Source organism: Mesoplodon densirostris, chromosome 12, assembly GCF_025265405.1.
Source record: "Mesoplodon densirostris isolate mMesDen1 chromosome 12, mMesDen1 primary haplotype, whole genome shotgun sequence".
Lineage (NCBI taxonomy): Eukaryota > Metazoa > Chordata > Mammalia > Artiodactyla > Ziphiidae > Mesoplodon > Mesoplodon densirostris.
In genome coordinates this window covers 9551428-9575764 of record NC_082672.1, presented here as the reverse complement: position 1 = coordinate 9575764, position 24337 = coordinate 9551428, and the positions used below count along the sequence as shown (strand labels likewise).

General features: G+C 43.4%; 1 protein-coding gene across 3 annotated transcripts in view; it reads left to right on the top strand.

The window, feature by feature from the left end:
* Positions 1–24337, top strand: part of TULP4 (TUB like protein 4) — a 238622-nt gene that overhangs the window by 71121 nt on the left and 143164 nt on the right. For all 3 annotated transcript variants that reach the window (XM_060115417.1, XM_060115418.1, XM_060115419.1), the window contains one exon: positions 510–2738. In XM_060115417.1, coding sequence (XP_059971400.1) covers positions 2487–2738 — 252 coding nt within the window. In that variant the 5' untranslated portion in view covers positions 510–2486. The remainder of the gene's footprint in view (positions 1–509; positions 2739–24337) is intronic.

Below are 24337 nucleotides of genomic sequence, written 5' to 3'. Positions count from 1 at the left end.
TTTGTTCTGTGACCTGCTGGCAGTTAAAGGCCTTTGCTGCCTTGTGTCTTCAGGGATTATTTTTTACTGAGAGTGAAAACATCATTTCAGATAACTTGCCTGAGTCTCTTCTGTCTCCTTTTTGAAGATGCCTGCTTAACTCAGGGTGATGACCTCTGGATGGTAAAGGTGCACCTTCAGGGCTCAGAGTCCTAGGAAGGACAGTCTTAGGTGTTATTTCATTCACTATGCACAGCTGCTGGCAGATTTAGTAAATGGTACCTGGCGCTCAGCCTCCTCATGTTGCGTGTTGTCTGTAAGCTGGCAAGGAGCCCCCTTTTACTATTCAGATTTGACCAATCGGTTGCTCCATTTGATACATGTAAGTGTCCAGATGGGTCTCTGATTTCAGTTACAGCAATTATTATGTTCTTACATGATATTCATATGTTCGTGCAAAAAGGTGTATTAGAACCTTTATTGTTCAGTATTTTAAAGTTCTTTTTTTTATGTCCTATTTTGTTTTACAGATTTTTAAGACTCCAGGGCCTTCAAGCTGCGATTAATCCCATGGTTCCTGAAACGACTGGGAAAACAGACGTCTTGTGTGCCAGCTGAAGAGTGTATGTCTATGTATATTTAAAACCTTCTTTCTGTACATACACATTTACACGAGAAGGCAGGCTCATTCTTGTGTGCACTTGAAGAGTTTTACAACTGATGAAAATTAATTTAAGAATCAGATGGAGCAACTTGACACCACTGGGCTTGGGAGCCCGGGGAGAAAAATACATCACTAACGGCCAGTTTTCCATATGGTCTTCACGGGTAAAGAAGGTTTGCAAAAAGAAGAAAAAAAAAACTTGCACAGATCAAGCCTCAAAAATACCTCTCCAGTTTAAAGAAGGAACTAAGTGAGAAGGTGACTGAGGGAGAAGTGTGATTTCAAGCATTGCAGATGGGAGCATGCAGTGCTTTTTGCACTTTATTTTTCAGTGGGTCTGGTGATTTGGACAGAGGAGAAAATTCTGGACTGAAGAGTGGCTCTTACTGTGTGGTTATGACTGGAGGAAAGCCAGTTAGGGTATGATGGGACAAGTTTGAACAGTGAACTGATTCCTTTGCCTTTTTTCTGTTAACTGTATTCCAGAAATTTTAATTTATTACTTCCCTTTTCCTTTCCTATACCTATAGGATAATACCTTAAGGTAGCAGTTGAAACTGATAATTACAAAATAATTATCAAGGAGCATCCGAGTAAAGCTTCTTTCCTTGGACTGTACACGTGGCGTTTGGAGACGGTCTCTGGAGGTGATCAGGAAAGTGCCCGTCAGCCGAACATGGTCACTCCGTAGGGAGACAGTGGGGAAGAAGCTGACTCTCACCTGCGTTTCCGTTTTAAGGGATTCTCTCCCATGTCGAGTCCAGGAATCTTTGTGTATAAGAGGAAGGCTACTTGATGGACTTAATTCTGAGATTAGTTTTTTTCCTTCAAGATGGAAAAGTATGTAATCTTTACGAGCGGAAAGGGGAGAAGTGACTAGGGTAGGAAGGGAGGAGACGCAGCCTGCAGCCCAGCTTGGCTCCCGTTTGCCTGCAGGAGTATTTAGGATTCGCCGGGGGCCCACACTCAGACTCCCTCCTGTGAGAGCTTTAGAGCCTTCTGGCTCTGCTGAGGGAAGGGCTTTCTCGCCCGCCTCTATGGCACCGAGGGGTGCGTCAGCCTGCAGAGGGGCCCTCCCTGGGGACACAGCCACCTGCTGGGAAGCCAGGTTGGGCTCTGAAGTTGGAGGTTTCTGGTTCTGAACAGTGGGGAAAGAGTCCTTTTTTCTCCTAAAATTTGGACTGCTGTCTGCACAAACTCTGGTCTGTTTTGCACGGTTTGTGTGCCTTTTTTTTCCCTTTATGCAATCTTTTTCAGCTTTAGCAGCAGAGATTTGTCTAGTTGAGAAAACAAGCCAGAGGGTGGCTTCAGAAGGAAGATGATCCCCACGTATTCTGTCTCTGCATCTGAGCTTTTGAAGAGAAGATTCCAGCTCGAGGGATTCTTAAAGCCTTAAGTTACTTGAAATCTATGTATTTGCAGCTCTTTGTCTCTGGAATCACATTACACTAAACTGGAATCTCAGGCTGAATAAGAAGAACCAAGTTGAGTGAATAGAAGAACACTCAGTTTCTTTATCACCACTTGTTAACGATGCTCTTTCTCCAAAGGGTCAGCCCCCTCTTCCTCTGAGGACTTGAAAATAAAAATGGACCCCACGTTGTTTTTAAGCATTACCTTTTCTTAGCTGACTGCCGTCATCTTTTATAGAGGAATTTTTTCACTATGCATTTGGTGGATCTTTATAAAATACTGACCTTCTAATTAGAACCGGGTCAGTCTTAAAAGGGGGTCAGGGAAAACAGCGCAAGCCAACCACAAAAATAACATCGATCTGTCAGTGAAAGCAGTTTTTCAGCATTCAGCATTACTTTTTAAGTAAAACGGTTCTTCAAAAAAAAGTATGTATGCAGCGGTGGAGCATGGGCCTGTCCTGTGCAGTGACTCCAACATCCTCTGCCTGTCCTGGAAGGGCCGTGTCCCCAAGAGTGAGAAGGAGAAGCCCGTGTGCAGGAGGCGCTACTACGAGGAGGGCTGGCTGGCCACGGGCAACGGGCGTGGCGTTGTTGGCGTGACCTTCACCTCCAGCCACTGCCGCCGGGACAGGAACACTCCGCAGAGAATCAACTTCAACCTTCGGGGCCACAATAGTGAGGTGAGCGGGCTTGTGTTTCACTTTTGGTCTGGTCACTAGCCGTGGATCTGAGCCCATCCTGCATGGATTCCAGTTTCTCAGACTTGCTGCTGAGGGAGACTTTTCAAACGTGAACCCTGTCTTGTGTGTGTGTCCTAGTCGGAGACACAGTTCCCAGCGGGCTGTGTCACCTCTCCAGCGTCCCTTGTCCTCCTCTCCCTGTGGTGGGTGGACTGCCCCCTGGCAGGGGCACCAGGGCGACTTTCTGACCAGGTGTGAGGTTGGATGAGACGATCCTAACCTGCCTGTCACGCTCTGAGCCTTTATGGTCGCCTGTATCCATGGCAAAGAGTCACTGCCCCAGTGTCAGACGGGCAGTGCAGGCCATGGAAGTGGTGCTGTCTTGGCCGTGCACAGTTCACATCTGCATGCTTTATGATGGTGTAACACCTAGCTTGTATTCTTGTACTGGGAGGTAAACAAAGGAATTAATTGGACAGAGGTGAAAGGAGTAATTGGACAAGAGTCATGGTTTTTCACATCTATGGGGTATATTCTGTTGGGGACATTATGCTATGTATACATGCATATAGATTCCTCTGGGCTTCTGAAACATAACCATGGTCATTATCTTTGAAATTCCTTCAACCAGCATTTAGTGAGCAGTGTGTTTACAAGAAGAGTTGTACTTGCGTAGCGTGTTAACCATATTCATGCTTCACTGTTGACTAGTTTCTTATGAGGAATCCACCTCAAATTGTCACTGGATGGTTTTTGGTTAGTCGTTGTAAAGGGGAAGAATATTTTTGAAGGGTAGCGTACAGTAAAGTGCATTAACCGTACGCATACGTCCGTCTCAGTGATTATTTACGTACGCAGTCACCCGTGTAACCTTCCCCCAGATCAGGGTGTAGAACATTTCCAGGACCTCCCACAGGTACCTGCTGCCCCTTCCCAGGCCCCACAGCCCACTGAGAGGTGACCCAGACTCTGGCTCTGTCATCACACGTCAGTTGTGCCTGTGCTTGAACTTCATGTCAGTGGAGTCATTCATTTTATTCTCTTTGTGTCTGGCTGCTTTCACTCAACATGGTGTCTGTGAGATTCGTCCCTGTCATGTGTGCTGTTAGTTTGTTCTTTTTAACTGGTGTTAATTATCCACTGAAGGAGGACACCACGGTTTTTCCATTCCTCCAGTCTTCAAATGGTGGGCATTTGGAATGCGTCCAGTTTCTCGCTGTTGTGGTGAAACCTGTTCTGAACTTTCGTGTGCGTGCCTTCTTGTGGGTCTGCGCGCTCATGACGGGTTTCCAGATTGCAGAGCGGGCGTGCATTTAACAGGAATTTAACAGGTTTAACAGGAATCGCCAGGAACAGTTTTCCAAAGTGATTGTGCCGTTTGATACCCCTACCGTCAATGTATGAAAAGTTTCAGTTGCGTAAGAAACTTCTTTTGGATTTGAACTTTTCATATTAAAAAAGGTAGTTTTATGCAAGGAATTTCGGTTTACAGATTCTTCTGTCCTTACTACACACACACACACACACACACACACACACACACCTGTAATTTTGAACTGGATGCTCTCTTAAAAGACATATTTTTCTTTTTCTTTTTCTTTTAAATAGATCTTTGTTGGAGTATAATTGCTTCACGATACTGTGTTAGTTTCTGTTGCACAACAAAGCAAATCAGCCAGATGCATACACGTGTCCCCATATCCCCTCCCTCTTGAGCTTCCCTCCCATCCTCCCTATCCCACCCCCCTAGGTCATTGCAAAGCACCGAGCTGATCTCCCTGTGCTATGCTGCTGTTTCCCACCAGCCAACTATTTTACATTCGGTAGTGTATATATATCGATGCTACTCTCACTTCACCCCAGCTTCCCCCGCCACACCCCATGTCCTCAAGTCCATTTTCTATGTCTGCCTCTTTATTCCTGCCCTGCAACTAGGTTCATCAGTACCATTTTTTTTTAAGATTCCATATATATATGTTAGAATACGGTATTTGTTTTTCTCTTTCTGACTTACTTCACTTTGTATGACGGATTCTAGGTCCATCCACCTCACTACAAATAACTCAATTTCACTTCTTTTTATGGCTGAGTAATATTCCATTGTATATATGTGCCACATCTTCTTTATCCATTCATCTCTTGATGGACACTTAGGTTGCTTCCATGTCCTGGCTATTGGAAATACTGCTGCAGTGAACATTGTGGTACATGACTCTTTTTGAATAATAGTTTTCTCAGGGTATATGCCCAGTAGTGGGATTGCTGGGTTGTATGGTAGTTCTGTTTTTAGTTTTTTAAGGAACCTCCATACTGTTCTCCACAGTGGCTGTATCAATTTACATTCCCACCAACAATGCAAGAGGGTTTCCTTTTCTCCACACCCTCTCCAGCATTTATTGTTTCTAGCTTTTTTGATAATGGCCATTCTGACCAATGTGAGGTGATATACCTCATTGTAGTTTTGATTTGCATTTCTCTAATAATTAGTGATGTTGAGCATCTTTTCATGTGCCTCTTGGCCATCGGTATGTCTTCCTTGGAGAAATGTCTGTTTAGGTCTTCTGCCCATTTTTTTAACTGGATTGTTTGTTTTTTTGATATTGAGCTGCATGAGCCGTTTGTATATTTTGGAGATTAATCCTTTGTCTGTTGTTTCATTTGCAAATCTTTTCTCCCATTCTGAGGGTTGTCTTTTTGTCTTGTTTGTGGTTTCCTTTGCTGTGCAAAAGCTTTTAAGTTTAATTAAGTCCCATTTGTTTATTTTTGTTTTTATTTCCATTACTGTAGGAGATGGGTCAAAAAAGATCTTGCTGTGGTTTATGTCAAGGAGTGTTTTTCCTATGTTTTCCTCTAACAGTTTTATAGTGTCTGGTCTTACATTTAAGTCTTTAATCCATTTTGAGTTTATTTTTGTGTATGGTGTTAGGGAGTGTTCTAATTTCATTCTTTTACATGTAGCTGTCCAGTTTTCCCAGCACCACTTATTGAAGAGGCTGTCCTTTCTGCATTATCCCTTGTCGTAAACTAGGTGCCCATATGTGCATGGGTTTATATCTGGGCATTCTATCCTGTGCCATTGATCTATATTTCTCTTTTTGTGCCAGTACCATACTGTCTTGATTACTGTAGCTTTGTGGTACAGTTTGAAGTTGGGGAGGCTGATTCCTCCAACTCCGTTTTTCTTTCTCAAGATTGCTTTGACTGTTCAGGGTCTTTTGTGTTTCCATCCGAATTGTAAAATTTTTTGTTCTAATTCTGTGAAGAATGCCATTGGTAGTTTAATAGGGACTGCATTCAATCTGTAGATTGCTTTGGGTAGTATAGTCATTTTCACAGTATTGATTCTTCCAGTCCAAGAACATGGTACATTTCTCCATCTGTTTATGTCACCTTTGATTTCTTTCATCTGTGCTTTATAGTTTTCTGAGTACAAGTCTTTCACCCCCTTAGGCAGGTTTGTTCCTAGATATTCTTTTTGTTGAGATGGTAAATGGGAGTGTTTCCTTAATTTCTCTTTCTGATTTTTTGTTGTTGGTGTATAGGAATGCCAGAGATTTCTGTGCATTAATTTTGTATCCTGCAACCTTACCAAATTCACTGATTAGTTCTAGTAGTTTTCTGGCAACAGGTTTAGGATTATCTATGTATAGTATCATGTCATCGGCAAATAGTGACAGTTTTACTTCTTCCTTTCCAGTTTGTATTCCTTTTATTTCTTTTTCTTCTCTGATTGCCATGGCTAGGACTTCCAAAACTATGTTGAGTAATAGTGGCAAGAGTGGACATCCTTGTCTTGTTCCTGATCTTAGTGGAAATGCTTTTAGTTTTTCACCATTGAGTATGATGCTTGTTGTGGGTTTGTGATATATGGCCTTTATTATGTTGAGGTAGGTTCCCTCTGTGCCCATTTTCTGGAGAGTTTTTACCGTAAATGAGTGTTGAATTTTGTCAGAAGCTTTTTCTGCATCTATTGAGATGATCGTATGGTTTTTATTCCTCAGTTTGTTAGTGTGGTGTATCACATTGATTGATTTGCGAATATTGAAGAATCCTTGCATCCCTGGGATAAGAGATATTTTTCTAATGCTGTGTAACAAATCACCATGGACTTGGTGGCTCACAACACCCACTTCTTTTTTTTTTTTTTTTTTTTTTGTGGTATGCGGGCCTCTCCGTTGCGGAGCACAGGCTCTGGATGCGCGCAGGTTCAGTGGCCACAGCTCACAGGCCCAGCCGTTACGCAGCATGTGGGATCTTCCTGGACCGGGGCATGAACCCATGTCCCCTGCATCGGCAGGTGGACTCTCAACCACTGTGCCACCAGGGAAACCCCAACACCCACTTCTTATCTCACAGTTCTGTAGGTTTGAAGCCCGGCCTGGGTCCTCTGCATGGGGTTTCATGGTGGCATCAGGGACTGTGAGCTCCTCTGAAGCTGGGGTACCCCTCAGATGCATTCAGGTTGTTGGCAGAAATCAGTTCCTTGAGGTTGTAGGACTGAAGCCCTCAGCTCCTAGAGGCCGCCCACCACTCCTGCCACATGGCCCTCTCCACAACATGGCCATTTGCATCTTAAAGGCCAGCAGGAGAACATCTACTGTAGCTTGGAGTCTGACTTTCCATCTCTGAAAAAGGGCACATCTGATTAGGTCAGACCCGCCCACACTCCAGGTGAGGGAATCGTATAGGGTGTGCACACCAGGGGCTGCTGTTTTAGAATTGTGCCTACCACGAAAGAGGTGATTATAATTCTTAGTGACATGGATATTTCACTACTGAAACTATTTCATGTGATTTTTCCATTTTGTATTTTTACTTTTAATTTCTGTTCTTTTTTTTTTAATTGAAGTATAGTTGATTTACAATATTGTATTAGTTCCTGATGTACAGCAAAGTGATTCAGTTATATATACATACATACTTTTTCATATTTTTTTCCATTATGGTTTATTACATGATACTGTAATCGTTTCCTGTGCTAATTTCTATTCTTAACATTAGAATAGTTCCTATTTATTGAGTGCCTGCCAAGTAGCGTGACCAGCCATCCTGGTTTCCCAGCATGTGTGACTGTCAGTGCTAAAACTGGAAAAGTCACAGGCAAACTGGGATGTTTAGTCATTCTACTGCTAAGGGCCAGACATAGTACCAGGTGCCTTGCAACCTAATTACTTCATGTGGTTTTCACAATAGACTTAGGGATAGATATCACTTTCCTATTTTACAGGTCAGAAAGCTAAGGTTTATGGATGCTAACTGGTTTGCCTAGGTTCATACAGTTCGTATGGAGGAGAGCTGGAATTGGATCCCAGAGCTCTGCCATTCTCCTTCAGTGTACCTTTATTTTCTTAAAACTTGTGTTAGGTGTAAGTTCTCAGTCCCTTATCCACAGTTGTGAAATCTAAGGGCTCTGAAAATGGAAAGTTTTCACATGACTCATTTAATGGCAAGACATGAACTGATGTGAGGCTATTTTTTGTCATCATCCTGCCATGTCAGCTGCAGAAATATTTATGTTTTATTATGGGTGCTGCCCAGACACTGCTGGGGGTGTTATATATTGATGGTGTCTCCTGTTTTCAGACCTAAAATTTCAAAAACTCTGAATTTCAAAACTTATCTAGCTGCAAGGATTTTGAGTACATGATTATGAGCCTGTATCTTCCTTTAAGGGAATCGTGAAAAGCAGCCTCTGAAGAGTTTTATGTTTTTTCATTTTCAGGAAGGCTGACGTTTAAGTCATCTCTGTCCATTGCTTAGTTACCTTATCTTCACTGCCCTTCCACTCGAGGAGCCAAGTACCCCTGCCCCCACCCTGACATACCCTAAAAACTCTAGTCAAGAACTGTCACAGAATTTTACTGTCTTCTGGCCATGGGATGACCAAACTGCGCATGTCAGGTCTCGTGATCTGATGTTTCACAGCTGAAAAACTTGGGAATGTTTTTCTTCTAGAAAACAATTCATTACGGTTATTATTGATGACATGCAAGTTAGTCACTGATTCTTCATTTAATGAGATTTTCTTCACTTAAGTGCGGACAGGCATTCATGCGTGTTTGGTGGGATTTGTTTCATTACAGGGACACATCCGCTGTAGGAAGGGTGTCTCCTGGATTCTGGGATCTGGTTACTTCTTCTCTGAGAAGCTTTTTCTGACCCTCTGCTCGCCCCCCCCGCCCCGCACTCCTCACCCCAGGCTGTACACTGTACACCGAACAGACCTCTGTGCTTGCCCTGGTAATGCCTTATTACAGTTACCTGCTTGTGTAGATTGGTAAACTTAGTGAAGATTGTCTGTTCTCGTGTCTTAATTTCCTCACCTCCTACTATTTAAAATGTCATTCGTTTATTTTAATTTCCTTTAACTTGTTAGCCCACTTCAGTGGGGCTTCTTTTCCCACCACTCCACTGAGATGGTCACATTCCCAATGACCCCACGTTGCTAAACCCGTAGGCCACTTTATGGCACTTGCTGTCTTGGAAGCATTCAGTGGAGTTGAAACGTTATTTTCTCTTGCTTTCCAGGACACCAGGCTCTCCTGATTTTCCTCTTACCTACCTGGCCTCTACTTTCCACCCTTGTTGCTGGCTCTGCCTATTTTCACCTCATTGTTAATAAATGTTGGAGGGCCCCAGGCATGCCTCTGTTTCTAGATAATCTCTCCAAGTTGGTGCTAAATCTACCTACATGCTGATGATTTCTGAATTTATATCTTCCACCTGCCATCACCTTCTAGTTCCAGATTCTGTTCTTCAGTTGGTTACATGAGATACAGAATTGGACATCAGTCACTAGGCTTCTCAAACTGTAGGCCCTCTAAGAGAGGACTCCTTTTCCCACTGCCCCTTTACCCTCCATCTGTCTTCTCCATCTCAGGAGATGGCCCCATGGCTGGCCAGTGAGTCACACTATACGCTGTACGCGCAGCAACCTCCCTGCCCTTTCCTTTTTCCCAGATCCAGTTATCAGCAAGGCCTCTCACTGTATTCGACTTCCAAGTGATGTCTGAAACATGCCTTCCTCTCTCCTTCACACCATGCTGTACAAGCCTACTCACAGATCTTTTGCCTTAAACTCTGTTGTTAACCCATTGTGGAGGGCTCTGCTTACCAGGGTATATTTAGTTTCTCAAGTGTTGTAAAAGTATTCTAATTTATATCTGATGTACTCTTTCCTAAAAATACTGTATGACATAGGTCACAATTCTGAAAAGAATGAGAATTTCTGGATTATAAGAATGATCCCCCCTTGTAGTTGAATCTCAGGTTTCTGTTATGCTCCGTGGTGTGTCTAGTTCACCCTCCTTTCTAGAAGCCCCAGGGCTCCGGGTGGATTGCTGAGCCTGGGCTTGTTTTTGCATCACTGTGCGTGGTGATGGTCAGCTTTCTTAAACTTAAAAGAGATTTGAAAACTGCTTTTGATTTATAAACAGCTGTACAGGATTCAGCATATTTAAGGGTCATACACTAATTCCAGAGAGAAAATTTGACAAATTTTGGATTAAAGCCAGTGAGAAGACACAGGGAATCTTTTATCTTCCTTCTGAATTCTTCACAAAAAGTGACTTTTGGTAGATTTGTGGTCACCCACTAGGGTATCACAGTGATAGATGGAAGGGAGGATGGTGATTTACTTCCTGTGGTGATGGCCTATTCCGCTCCCCGCTCTGTTCCTGGTTTTCTGTATCTCTATTTCAAGAAGTTCTAGCTCTACCACTTAACTAGCTGGTGTGTCCAAGCTGTTCATGTCCTTATTTTACTCATGGTTAAGTTGAAATAGTAATTTCTTTCTTTCAGAGTTGTCGTGAGAATCTATGAGAGTATATTTTTGAAAGGACTACTGTTTTTTTTATGAAGAACATTTTATTAGCCTAATCACATAAATTTCTATTAATTTTGATTTCCATAATTAAACTCATGATTTTATATAGTTCTCCTGATCTGCAATCATACTGTAAGCTGTTGCAGCACACTGAGCAGTGGAACCCTGTGAAGCCAGCTATATTCTTAGCAATTAAGAAGTTGAACATTCAGATACAGGAAAGTAAATATCCACAGAGTACTACTGCTAATATCTGTGTTAAGTCTGTTGTCTTTCATCCCTGCCTTTGAAAGGACTCTGAAAATAGTGAATGCAGTATATATAAATGGTGATGTTAAAGTATTTCATACTCTATTTACTTACTCATTTTTGGTTCTGTAAATACCTGAGGGGCCACACTAGGCTGGAAACTGCTGGACTTCGGCTCCACAGTGATGAAAGAAGAGCCATTCCTGCCCAGATGACCTGCGTGTCAGGAGAATGGATATGGTTTGCAAGGAAATAATGTTGCTACTGCTGATGACAGTTACCATATATTATATGGCCACGATTTTTTATATGCTTTATGTCCACTGTTTTGTTTAACCTTCAGAACAACTATCTATAGCTTTGTTTTATTATCCCTGGTATACAATTGAAGAACGTGAGGATCAGAGATGTTATGGAAGTTGTCTGAAGTATAGAGCTAGATGATGACAATGACAGATGTGGGATTTGAATTCATGCGTGTGTGTTTTTCCTTCTGTAAGACACTGCTTCAAGAAGAGGTGAACCATAATGAGCAGAGAAACAGAGTTATGAGTGAGACGGGAGTGTAGCCACTTACAAACTGAGGGTATTTGAGAAGCAGATCTTTTAAATGTGTCTTATGAATTCTTATTTTGAACAGCGAACTGTTCTAGCAAAGAGGCAGAAATAGGCATGTTTCTGGATCTTTAGGTCAGAATTTCCTAAGACAATTCGTAAATCATAAATTTTAAGACTTGTATGTCTGAAAATACCTCAATTTTGCCTTTACTCTTGATTCATAGTTTGGCTAGGTATATATTTCTAGGTTGGTTCCTTCAGAATTTTGAAGGCATTTTTCCATAGTCTTCAAAGTTGCAGAGTTATTACTGAGAAGCATAATAGTTAAGAGTTCAGGCCCTGAAGCTGGACTCAGTTTGAGCCCCAGCTTTATTACTCAGTAGTGTTGTGACTTTAAGGGTATTGTTTAATTTCTTTGTACCATAATCTTCTCATTTGTGAAATGCGTTTGTTGTAAGGATTAATGAGTTACTATATGTAAAGCATTTACAACAGTGCCTAGTACATCATGAGGACTTGGTAAAATTGGCTATTATTATATTATTATTCTAAGTCAGTTATATGTGGCCTTTTAAAAAAAACTGACATCTGCTCATTATCCCAGATATTCTGAAATTTCATGATGATGTTTAGAAGTAATGTATTAGAAAGCTTTTTGTCACCTCTGTGTGTATGGGCGGTGGGGGGGGGCGGGTATTTCAGCTGATGGGCTTTATTGTGGAATAATCTGGGGGAGAATCTACTGTTTTGTTGCTGACTGCTAAATGTCAGCAGCCAAGCATTTTCACTGGGGTGGTTCAGTTTCTCGACATAAGGCCTTTCTGGTTGCATGCCTGTGAATTTACTCCTGCTGTCAGCATTCTGAGAGCCTGAGGAGGGGGTGTGTGTGCGCGTGTGTGTGTGTGTGTGCTGGGGGAGAGGTAGTGATGGAAGTAGAGGGGCAGGAGGAGGAGCTGACACCTGCTGAGTGCTTGCTGTGTACTGGCCCCACTGTAAGAGCTTTACCTCGTTTAATCCTGGCATCGGCTCTAGGACTTTGAACCTACTTATTATCATCATCTTATAGATGAGGAAACTGAGGAGCCGAGATGCTGAGCAGCTTGCCTAAGGTGATGCACCTTTGCTAATTGATGGAGCTGAGACTGAGCCTGGAGCCCTGCAGATTCCACACACTTTTTTTTTTTTTTTATGATTCCATTTATTGGAGTTACCTCCAATGGTCAAATTCATAGAGACAGAATCTAGATTAGAAGCTCCTAGGGGTGGGGGAAGATAGATTCCACACTCTAAACCTCTCGGAAAATGCCCAGTTGTCAGGCCTCAGACCTGTGCCCAGTGTCCCCGAGACTGCTTTCTGTGGTTCACTCTGCCAGGGGATTAAGCCTTCAGGCTCTGATGCTGCGGTGAGAATTGCCTGGCGACGTCTCTGACGGCTCCGGGGTCGGGAGCGTCATCTGGCTGCGTGGGTGCCTGCGCTAACGTGCTCACCCCGGCCCTCTGGCTTCAGCCCCGCCTGCACCTCTCGCAGTCCCTGAGCCTCATTCCTGAGCCTTTCTGGGCTTCCTTCTCCCGGGCACCTCTCTGCAGGCACCCTGTTTGGCCTTCCTCTGTTTTGTGAAGCCAGTTGCCACGTTCCTTATCCATTTTCTGTCTTCACATGCTGTGGTCAGGGCACCTCGAAGATGGCTTTTGTGTGTGTTTTCATGCTCCTTGTTTTGAGGTGATTTCTAAGAGATGGAATAGGATCATCTTTCTTTTGCCATCTTAAATCTGAAATCTCCTGTTAAGATATTTTTTAAAGATTCTTAAAGGCATTAAATGCAGATTTATTTTCCCTAAACAAAACCCAGACTATAATAGAATTATATTTTATTAAGAAAATAGAATTTGTCAGAATAATGGCATTGTTCATTTTTTTCCTCTAGCAATTTGGTTTGTCTAATTTTTTTCTCTTAATAAAAATAAATGATCATATCTGAAAGTATTTTAGACTCATGGCAAGCTATCTTTTGGGTGTATTTTTGCTAGAGAGCGTGAGAGAGGGATGTGGGTACAGGACAATAATTTTTTTGGTAGTAGTCTCTTAGGGAAGCAGCTTCAAGCTTCACGATGTCAGAATGAGAGCAAATGAGAATGAGATTGTTACTGAAGTCCTGGGCAAAGAAGTACTTCCTGAACTGTGGAATCTGTGTTCATGATTTATTAATAGCTGAACCTATGGATTCTTGAGCCAGACTGCTTGGGTTTGAGTTGACCCCCTTTCGGTGTGATTTGGGACAAGGACTTAACCGTCTGTGTGCTGTGGTTGCATTGTCTCTAAGGGAACATAACACCCGCCACCTAAAGTGGTTGTGGTGGCTGAAAGATGTGACCCACAGACAGTGCACATCGAAGAGCTCTTTAAGTCTTAGCTCTTTTTTTTTTTTTTTTTTTTTGCGGTATGCGGGCCTCTCACTGTTGTGGCCCCTCCCGTTGCAGAGCACAGGCTCCGGATGCGCAGGCCCAGCGGCCATGGCTCACGGGCCCAGCCGCTCCGCGCCATGTGGGACCCTCCCAGACCGGGGCACGAACCCGTGTCCCCTGCATCGGCAGGCGGACTCCCAACCACTGCGCCACCAGGGAGGCCCCAGTCTTAGTTCTTATTAATTATTGTTAGACTCACTGTCACCCTTGGGTGTCTCACCCATCTGCATTTCCTTCTGAAGCTAGAACAGTGGAGCCATGGCCTCTTCTCTGAGACGGCAGGAGCTGGAGTGTGAGGTGGGAAGCGGGTGAGGGCTTAGGAGCAGGATGGGAGTGTCCCAGCTGTGAGGGAGGCTGGGCTTGTGCCGGTAGTTTTATTCTAGGTTTGGGATCCTGGGACTACGGGCGCCTCATCTGTGTTGGTTCCTTATCTGCAAGGCACTCTTGACTTCGTCTTAAGCAGAGCTCATTCATGCTGTCAGCTTCTGTCTGAGGCCACGGGGCCTGACTCGTGGCCTCGGGGGTGCATGGCGCATCTGCTGCTCCTTCGGCAGGGAGGCTGTTAGACATAACGCGGAAATGGATCCGTGTGCGCTGGCAGCGGGTATCGTATTCTAGTAGGAGATTTTTGTCTAGAGTTGATCGAAGCCATCTTTCTGGGATATGGTCTGGGGTGGGTGGGGAGAGTGTGGGTCAGGAGAGAGAGCCCGGGATCCTGTGCTGTGAGTCAGGTTGGTGATTCTAATTGGTTCCGTCCACCTGCTTGACTCCAAACTTCCAAAACAAACACACCTATGCACGTTGCCCAAGACTATACTGCTGGGTGTTCTTATCGTACCTTCTGGCAGCCTACGTTTGGTTTCTCTCCCGCATTGTTGCTGTTGTATAGAATTCTTACTGACATTTGTGGTTTTCTCCACTTGGCCCAGTTAGATTTGGATAACTAAAATACAGAGGAAGTTGTCTCTGTCCCAGGGACCTTGCGTTATCCTGAAATAATCCTGTTTAAGCTCGTGCCCGACCTTCCTTTCTCCTCCCTGTGTATAATCCCTAAAGTAGTGTTTCAAACAAAACCCAGTTTTGTCTGTCTTAGCTCAGTTCTCCTCTTCATGTCCTTCTTAAACCTTTAGAGTTAAGGAAGAGTTTGTCAGTCAGAACCTTAAAACGGAAAAATAAGTAATGTTGTAAGTAACATTGTTGTCAGTCAAGTTTATTTCATAAACTCCTTGGTAGCAGGAGTAACTGTTTAAAGGCTTTGTTTATAAGATTCTATAAGTTAATGTTTAGGATTTGGGAACTTGATGTTATTCATACAGAGTTTGAAAACAGAAGTGTGAAAACCATCTATTGTCTTCCCATTCGCTCGGTATTTTCATGAGTTTAGATTTTATTTTTTTTCCTCTTCAGGAAATTTGCTACAGATGGGATTTGTGGCTAATCAGGCAATTACTTAAACAACATGACCAGAGAGCTCTTTCTTGTCTCCTAGGCCTTAAATTTTTCTTTTCCCTTAATTATGCCTTAAAAAAAACTAATTATCTACTTTATTTCCAAGATTGAAATCAGCTTAGGGGAGTCAGAATCTGTAATGTTCCTTGACAGTTTTCTCTAGTCATGAAATACTTGTTTAAGAGATCAACAAACACCTCTTTTCAAAAAAAGGTATTATTATATTTTAGATCAGCATTGTAAGAGAAATACAATATGAGCTACATGTGTAATTTAAAATTTTCTAGTAGCTACATTATAAAGTAAAAAGGTGAAATTTATTTTAATAATATATTTTATGTAACCCAATATGTCTAAAATATCATTTCAATATGTAATCAGTATAAAAACTCTTAATGGGATAACTTATATTCTTTTTCATGTTAAGTCCCTGAAAGTTGGCACGTCTCAATTTGAATCAGCCACATCTCAAGTGCTCAGTTGCCACATGTGGCTCATGGCTACCGTATTGAACTGTGTCGTTTTGGACGATTCTGCTTCTTTTTGAGGATTATGGCAGAACTGCATGCTTACCCCAGAGAGCTTATTAATGTATGACTTAAAAGGCCTTTTGTCCAAGGTCCTAAAACCTTTTTATTTGGAAATAATTTCAAACATACATAAAAGTTGCGAGAAAGTTAAACACGCAGTCTTCCACAGATTGACCTGTTGTTAACTTGGGCGTGCGTGTGTGTGTGTGTGTGTGTGTGTGTGTGTGTGTATTTCCCCTCCCAAACCATTTGAGAATATATTTCTTGATTTTTTTACCCTGATATACTTAAGTGTATAAATCCTAAGAATAAGGACATTCTCTCATATAACCACAATAGTACAGTTATCACCTTCAGGAGATTTATTGATAACATTGATTCGATGCTTTAATTTACTGTCTATATTCCTTTTTTCCCCACTAAATGTTCATATTTATTGCTAACTTGGGGCCTATTAACATTTAGAAAATACAGTTTCTAAGAGGCAGCTGCTAGAGATTGGCCAATTATAATTCACAAGTCAAAGAGAAAATCTTATTTGACTTTAAAATTCTGTACTTGTTTTCTCCTTTCATGAATTATCACACAGCTAAAGCACCGTGTGTGTGAGAGTAGGGATACAACAGACTTGCTTCCCAACTGTCTGCAAAAATGCATCACCTCAGATGACCTTGGTTCTTTCTACACTAAATAAGGAATTTCTTCTGATTTTACAACCGATTTAATTACAATAAAAACAATTGTGTGAATAAAATAGATTGTGATTATCTGTCTCCGTTTTCGGTTTCTGTGAGGAATCTTGAAATGTCAGCAGTTCTGTAGGAGAGCGTTTGAGTCATTTATTACAGTATGCCTCCTGTATCGTGATACATCCAAAAGTCATATCAGACCGATGCTTGGTCTCCCAGACAGGTAGTTTTCAGAGCTGGGTTAAAATTCTGAGTATATAATTGTTCTTTTTTTTTTCTATATTTATTTATTTATTTTTGGCTGTGTTGGGTCTTTGTTGCTGCGTGCGGGCTTTCTCTAGTTGCGGTGAGCAGGGCTACTCTTCCCAGCAGTGCGCGGGCTTCTCATTGCTGTGGCTTCTCTTGTTGTGGAGCACGGGCTCTAGGCGCGCCGGCTTCAGTAGTTGTGGCTTGCAGGTCAGTAGTTGTGGCACACAGGCTTAGTTGCTCTGCAGTATATTCCAGTTTTTGTCAAAATTTTTTCTCCAGTACAGAATCTAATTTAGGCTCACAGATTGCATTTAGTTATTATGTATGTTTAGACCCTTTAATCAGGAACAGTTCTTCAGTCTTTTTTTTTTTCCCATGTCATTGGCATTTTAGAAGAATACCCTTCCCCATCTCTAATAGAATGTTTCTGCATTTGGGGTTTAATTCAGGTTAATTGTCCCCAGCTGAACACCCTGTAAGTGATGCTGGATGTTGCCTTCTTCTCAGATACTATGTGGAGGCTCATAGTGTCTGTTGGCCTCTCCTTGCTGATGTTAATTTTGATCACCTGGCCAAAGTGTTGTCCAGTTTCCCTGCTGTGTAGTTACCATGTTTTCCCCTTGCATTTGACAGACATTTTATGGGAGGACACTTGAAAACCACGCAGATAGCCTGTTCCTTATCAGGATGTTCTCCATAGGTTCATCATCCATTAATGATTCTTGCTTCAGCCAGTTTTTATTATGATGGCTGCGAACTGCTGATTTCCAGCTGCAGCACTCCATCCACAGAGTGTTCCCAGTGGACGTTCTGTGTAAGCAGGAGCTCCCCATTCTCCCCATTCATCCGTTCATTTACATGTTACCAGTATGAACTTATGGATTTCAATTTTTTTCTCCAGTGCTCATTGTACTTAATTGCTGAGACCCAGTTTTGCTCAAATTGTTCCATGTTTGGCCAGTGGAAGCCCCTTCAAGCTGGTGTGTCCTTTTGATGCACTCCAGTCATTGGGGGGTGCCTCTACTTTCTGACACAACAGAAGAGAGCATATTATATTTGTTTTTTCTCCTGTTTTATTGAGATATAATTGGCAACATTGTATTAGTGTTAGGTGTATATATATGCTTTTTTGTACTTTTGCTTTTCTACTTAGCATCTGGAAGTGGCTCTATGTCAGCTCATGCAGAGTGTCCTCATCTTTTTTTTTATAGCCCATGGTGCTCCACTGTGTGAAGGTACCAGAGTTTATTTGGACAGTGTCCAAGTTTGAATATTTAGAGAATTTTCTGTAGTTTGTAATTATAACTAATGCTGCAGTGAATAACTTGTACATACATATTTTCATATATTTTTTTAAATATTTATTTATTTATTTGGATGTGCCGGGCCTTAGTTGCAGCATGTGGACTTACTAGTTGTGGCCTGCAGACTCTTAGTTGTGGCATGCATGGGGGATCTAGTTCCCTGACCAGGGATCAAACCCAGGCCCCCTCATTGGGAGCACCGAGTCTTACCCGCGGGACCACCAGGAAAGTCCTGTATTTTTGTATTGTTGGAGGTGTATCTTCAGGATAAGTTCTTAGAAGTGGGATTGCTGTGTTCAAGTGTGAAAACATAAGTAGTTTTGTTGGATATTGCCAGACTCCTTTCCATGATGATTGACCCACTTTGCATTTCCACCAGAAAAAGTATTTTCAAGCTTTAAAAATTTTGCCAATTTTCTAGATGAGAAATGGTAACTCAGTATAGTTTTGATTTGGATATCCTTTATTATGAGTGAATTCGAACATCTTTTTAAATATTTAAGGGTCACTTTTATGTCTTATGGGTTGTCTAGTCACATTGTCCATTTTTCCATAGGATTTTTGATTACTTTGCCACCTTTACATTTTAAAAGTTTTTGGTGTATTGGGGATATTAGTTTTTTATTTGTAATATATATTGCAGATGTTTTCTCCCAGTTTGTTATTGATCTTTTAACTTTTCTTATTATATTTTTTACCATACAAAAGTTTAAAAAAAATTATCTAGTCAAATTTATCAGTCTTTTATTGCATCTGGATTTTGAGTCATAGTTAGAAAGCCTTTTTATATACCTCTGTTATAGAGAAATTCACCCATATTTTCTATAGGTTCAGGAGAATAGTTGTAACAGAGTACTACTCAAAGAAATCAACACATTCGTTGTACTTGCTGTGGAATCTGTCATCTATGGCCTCCTTACAGCAGGACAAATGGTAATTATGAACTCTCGGACCTGCCAGGGAGTTGGGTTTTGAACTGCTTCTGCAAACAGATAAACTAAAGAACAGAGAGAACCATTCAGGTCAAGTTAGAATTTCAGTCAGTGACAGAATTGAGAATGTAACTCATTTTTAAAACTCTTTGTATTCTTCATCTATTTTTTTTTTTTTTTTTTTTTTTTTTGCGGTATGCGGGCCTCTCACTGTTGTGGCCTCCCCCGTTGCGGAGCACAGGCTCCGGACGCGCAGGCTCCGGACGCGCAGGCTCAGCGGCCATGGCTCACGGGCCCAGCCGCTCCGCGGCATATGGGATCCTCCCAGACCGGGGCACGAACCCGTATCCCCTGCATCGGCAGGCGGACTCTCAACCACTTGCGCCACCAGGGAGGCCCTCTTCATCTATTTTGAGTTAGTCCCTAAGACCAATCCACTCGTTTCTGAGATTCTTGTTTGTTAACTGGGTCCTTTCGTTTAAGGTTATTTCCTGATTTCCTAGAGCATCTTGCCAAGTCTTATCGACGTCTTAGAGCTGTGTTCGTCTTAGCATAGTGCCGAGGTCATCTGGAGAGCAGTTACAGGCCATGACATTTCTTAGCCATCCTTCGTGACCCCCACTGAGCAGAGGCTTAGGATGGTGATTACCTCTGGGTGGGCGGGTGCAGAAATCAGTCCTCACATCCCTTTCTCTGGAGAGATTTGTGTGAAAGGCCCCCTCAGCAAATGAGCTCCCAAGCAGTCCAGAGGCTGGGAGAGGGCAGGTTCCCTCTGTTACTGAATAAGTGAAAATAATGTTGTAGTGATTCGTTTTCTTACAGTGAAGTATGAAAACGGGGGCCAGGAAGCAGCAATGAGTAGATGCTGAGCCCTGGTGTCTGAAACTGCCCGTGTGATCCATGATGGATGGAACCAGTGGGAGGGAGTCCTGGGTTCTGTTCTGCTGACAGTCACTGATATATGACTGTCGGCCGGTACTTTCTTTTAATTTTCTTTATCTTAAAATCAGGTGGTCTTCAAGAACCTTCCCAGCTCCAAGGTTCTAAATTCTTCTAGTGTCTTTTATTTCCTGCTTGTAATATAGTCCCCAAACTGCTAAGCACTTTTAAGTCTTCGTCTTTTTTTTTTTTTAACCATTCACTTCTTTCTAAAATTTTCTTTTTGAACATTCTTGGTCTTAAGAGTATTGGTCAGATAAGTAGATTGGTACTTGACATTTTGTCATTTCTGTTTGAGTGTACGCTCCATGGGAATGGGGACTTGGCGTTAGCACCTTAAACTAAAAGGTAAATAGTGTATTTCTTCTTGGTGTGGCTTAGTTTTAGAAGGATAATCAATTCTCGGGGCTTAGTAACATTGAGGTAGGCCTTAATGTTTCAGGTTTATTACCATATAGACCAGTAAGCTGTCTTTGTTTCACGGTCCTACGTTGTACCCTTTCGTAATTATGGCCGGCGATCATGAAAGTTCATTGTTGGGTGCAGAAAGGTTGGGTGAAAGTGTTGCTTGATCCTTGCAGATCCATCCTAGTGCCTTGAAAAACAATGCAAAATATGGTAATGAATTTATACTGAAACCACATTCAGTATTAGTTCCCCCTGCCCCCCAGCTTATATTCTGCTGTTTCACTTGTAAAATGGGATTACCTTCATGTCTGAAGAATGGAGAATTTAATTATTAAAAAGAAAATCCATTCCCAGTTGGAATGACATTTATTAAGAACATTTGGCCCTATTGTTGATCAGCTATCTTATATCTCTTATGTGGAAAAAAAAGCCAATTATATTTTCAAAGTTGTGACCCAGAGCCAGATGTTCACTTGAGGTAGCCCATGTTCCTTTTGTAATGATCAAAGGTACAAAACAATTCATGTTGCCATACAACAGTCAGTGGTTATCATAGAGTTAGCTTAATCAGGAAGAAATGCCAAGAGTTTTGTGTAATATAAAATTCTTTTAAGTTCCATGGATTTATAGTAATTACTGTAACTGGAAGGCTTCTTTTCCAGTGTGAATTATGTCTGTAAAGTCAACTTTTCTTTTTTTTCTTTTCCTAGTGAAAGTGAATTGTGGCGGTTGTTTTACTGTTGACATTTTAAAAGGTAAAAATGCCCATGTAGGGAGTTCCCTGGTGGCATAGTGGTTAGGATTCCAGGCTTTCACTGCTGTGACCCGGCATCAATCCCTGGTTGGGGAACTGAGATTCCGTAAGCTGTGCGGTGTGGCTAAAAAGAAAAAAGAGAGAGAGGAAAGAAAAAAATAATAAATTATATATATAAAAAATACCCGGGGCTTCCCTGGTGGCGCAGTGGTTGAGAGTCCGCCTGCCGATGCGGGGGATGCGGGTTCGTGCCCCGGTCCGGGAGGATCCCGCATGCCGCGGAGCGGCTGGGCCCGTGGGCTGTGGCCGCTGAGCCTGCTCGTCCGCAGCCTGTGCTCCGCAGCGGGAGAGGCCGCAGCGGTGGGAGGCCCGCGTACCGTAAAAAAAAAAAAAAAAAAAAAAAAAAAATACCCATGTGAAATATTTTGACACTAGGTTTTTATTCAGCTCATTTGAAAAAATATTAAGCATCTTCTGTGTGCTAGCTGCCATACTAACTGCTGTGGTGATAGGGGTGAACAGGATGAACATAGGTTTTATTAATTATGATATGTTTGGTTGGAGGCACAGAAAACCTACTCGTATTGGCTTAAGCAATTAGTGAAAGGAACGTGCTGGCTCATGGAACTAAGAACATCCAAGAGATAATCAGGTGTGAATAGTGGCTTGAGCCATCGGGACCTGGTGACTCTCCATCTCTCTGCTTCTATGTGGGCTTTGCAGGCAGGCTCATGCGACATGGTTGCCCTTGGCAACCTAAGCTAATAATCTCCTAGTTCTCACTCTGATGAAAAAGAGAGACTGCTCTTCCCCAGTGAAACGTTGGGTTTGACTCTTACTAACGTGGACTTACTCGTGTGCCCAAACCTGAACCAGTCGCTGTGGCCAAAGTGAGGCAATGCTCCGATTGGCCAGGCCTGAACCAGATGGAGAGAGTTGTCCCATCTCTAGCACGACGGCTGAGAGTAGGGAATAGTGGTCCCAGGGGGGAAATCCAGGCTCTGCCCTAGAAGCAGGGAGGGAATGGAGTCAGCAGTAACCACTGTCTACCTTACAGCCTAGTGGAGGGAGACGGAATTTCAACAGCAGTGACTGTAAAGGGCGGTGGCGCTCTGAGAGAGGAAACACAGGCTGCCGTGGGTGCGCCCGGCAGGAACACGGCAGTGTAAATCTTACTTTAAAGTGTAACAAATAACAACAGTCAAAAACGCACCCTTAAAATTACATGTTTTAAGGACGCATAATATGGTGAAGGAACATGGCAGTTAACCTTGTTTTGGACATTCTCGGGCAGTAAACCTGTTGAGTCAGTGCCTGTCGGCTCTTTCTCTTCAGCCAGGTCTCTGCTGGAAGAGGACTGGCTGAACCGTGAACTGCTCCCAGGCCGCCGGGGCAGTGACCTCTCATCCCGCGTTCCCTGCAACGGTGAACATCCTATGTTTCCATTGAATAAGGGCTGGTTCAGTATTGTGATAGTGGGTCAGCCACCTGTGTTGCACCTTTAGTCAGAGAGAGGCAAGTGGGCTGCACCGTGAGGTCTGCACAGGGACCTGAATCACTGCCCCTGTGACGGCAGAGGGGACTTTGGGGGGTGGAGGGGTGATCACAGCACATTTCATGGACGGCATGGCTTTGAGGTCGGCCGTGATTATGACCAAGGTTCCTCCTGGCTGGGGGAGCCCTGCCTCACCTCATCTGCTGCCTGCCCTCTGTGGAGCCCCTGAGGATTGCTCTTCTCATGCAGGTGGGAGCATTCCTGGGTGGGCGAGCATTCCCCATGCTCAGCTGGAGGACTTCCTGAGAGGGGACCCAGAGCTCAGCTGGGCGAGCATCCTTACACTCACCTGGAGGACTTCCTGAGAGGATTGCAGAGTTCAGGGAGCGTCAGTCCAGTGGCCCGTTGAGTGCATTTGAGGTCCATCTGCTCCTGGGCACTGAATGGGGCTCACCGTGAGGACAGAAGCAGGAGTGTGGTCTGACCTGGTGCCTGGGGGCAGCTGCTTGTTCTCTGGCGGTGTCCCCCGCAAGACGCTGCTTCAGTGGCCACTAGCAGGCATGCTCAGAGATGTGTAATTTCATTTGGTGGTGTGTACTGTAACTTTGGTAATTTGGTGACTAGTGAAAATGTTATTTTTCCGGGAAGGGCGTTTATCAGAATTGCTTTGTATTTATTTAGCCATTATATTCAGCAAACCTCGAATAGTAGTGTTAGGGCTACTCATAACTAGTGAGTACGGATCATGTTTACTGAATTAAGGCCCCATTAATTCAGTTGTATTTTCTTAAGTTTGTCCCTGAGTTTCTGAGTGTCTTCCCCACTCCTGTGTGTGTGCATGTGGGGCAAGTCGGGGCAGGCGAAGGCACGCACACAGCCTCAGGCGGGAAGGGAGGTAGCCTGGACTCATTCCCCAAACCATCCACCGCAACAGCACTGGGCCTGCGCTTCCTGTGGATGTGCTGTCCTGCTCCTGCCTCCGACCTTTCCTTGGGAGTTCCTCCTCAGGACCTGCCTTCTTTCTTTCATCACCAGGATACATGGTGTCCGTTCTGAGGGCCTCCCACTGGAGCGCTTGGTGACTCTGTGGTCACCCATCGCTAATCGTGCCACTCGATAGGTGTAGGACTCCTTGTCTTCTGTCGTGTCCAAGGGTGTGTGCGCGTCGGGCTCCTCTGGTTTGCATTGTCTGAGTTAGAGCCTTTGAGGGGTGGCTGAGCTGCTGGAGACGGCACACAGTCAGCCGGGAGAGTTAAGGAATTTTAAGGCCGCCTGTTTCGGTTTTTTTTTTTTTTTTTTGCGGTACGGGGGCCTGTCACTGTTGTGGCCTCTCCTGTTGTGGAGCACAGGCTCCGGACGCGCAGGCTCAGCGGCCATGGCTCATGGGCCCAGCTGCTCCACGGCATGTGGGATCTTCCCGGACCGGGGCACGAACCTTTGTCCCCTGCATCGGCAGGCGGGCTCTCAACCACTGCGCCACCAGGGAAGCCCAAGGCTGCCTCTGTTTTGAAAACATGTAGAGAGACTGCTGCACTTTGAAAACATTAATTTACATAGTTTACATCACCATGAGTCACATCTTACCTTTGTGGTTCGTTTGTACACTTTAGATCTGAATCCTGAAAAACTAGTGTTTTGTTCATATAGCCTGGATTGTCAGTGGAGGAAAATAGCTCTGTACGGCTGATTCATTCAGGGAAGTAACTGCATAGCCAGCTTGGTATCTTAAGCATGTAGGGTTTCTAGAATAATGAA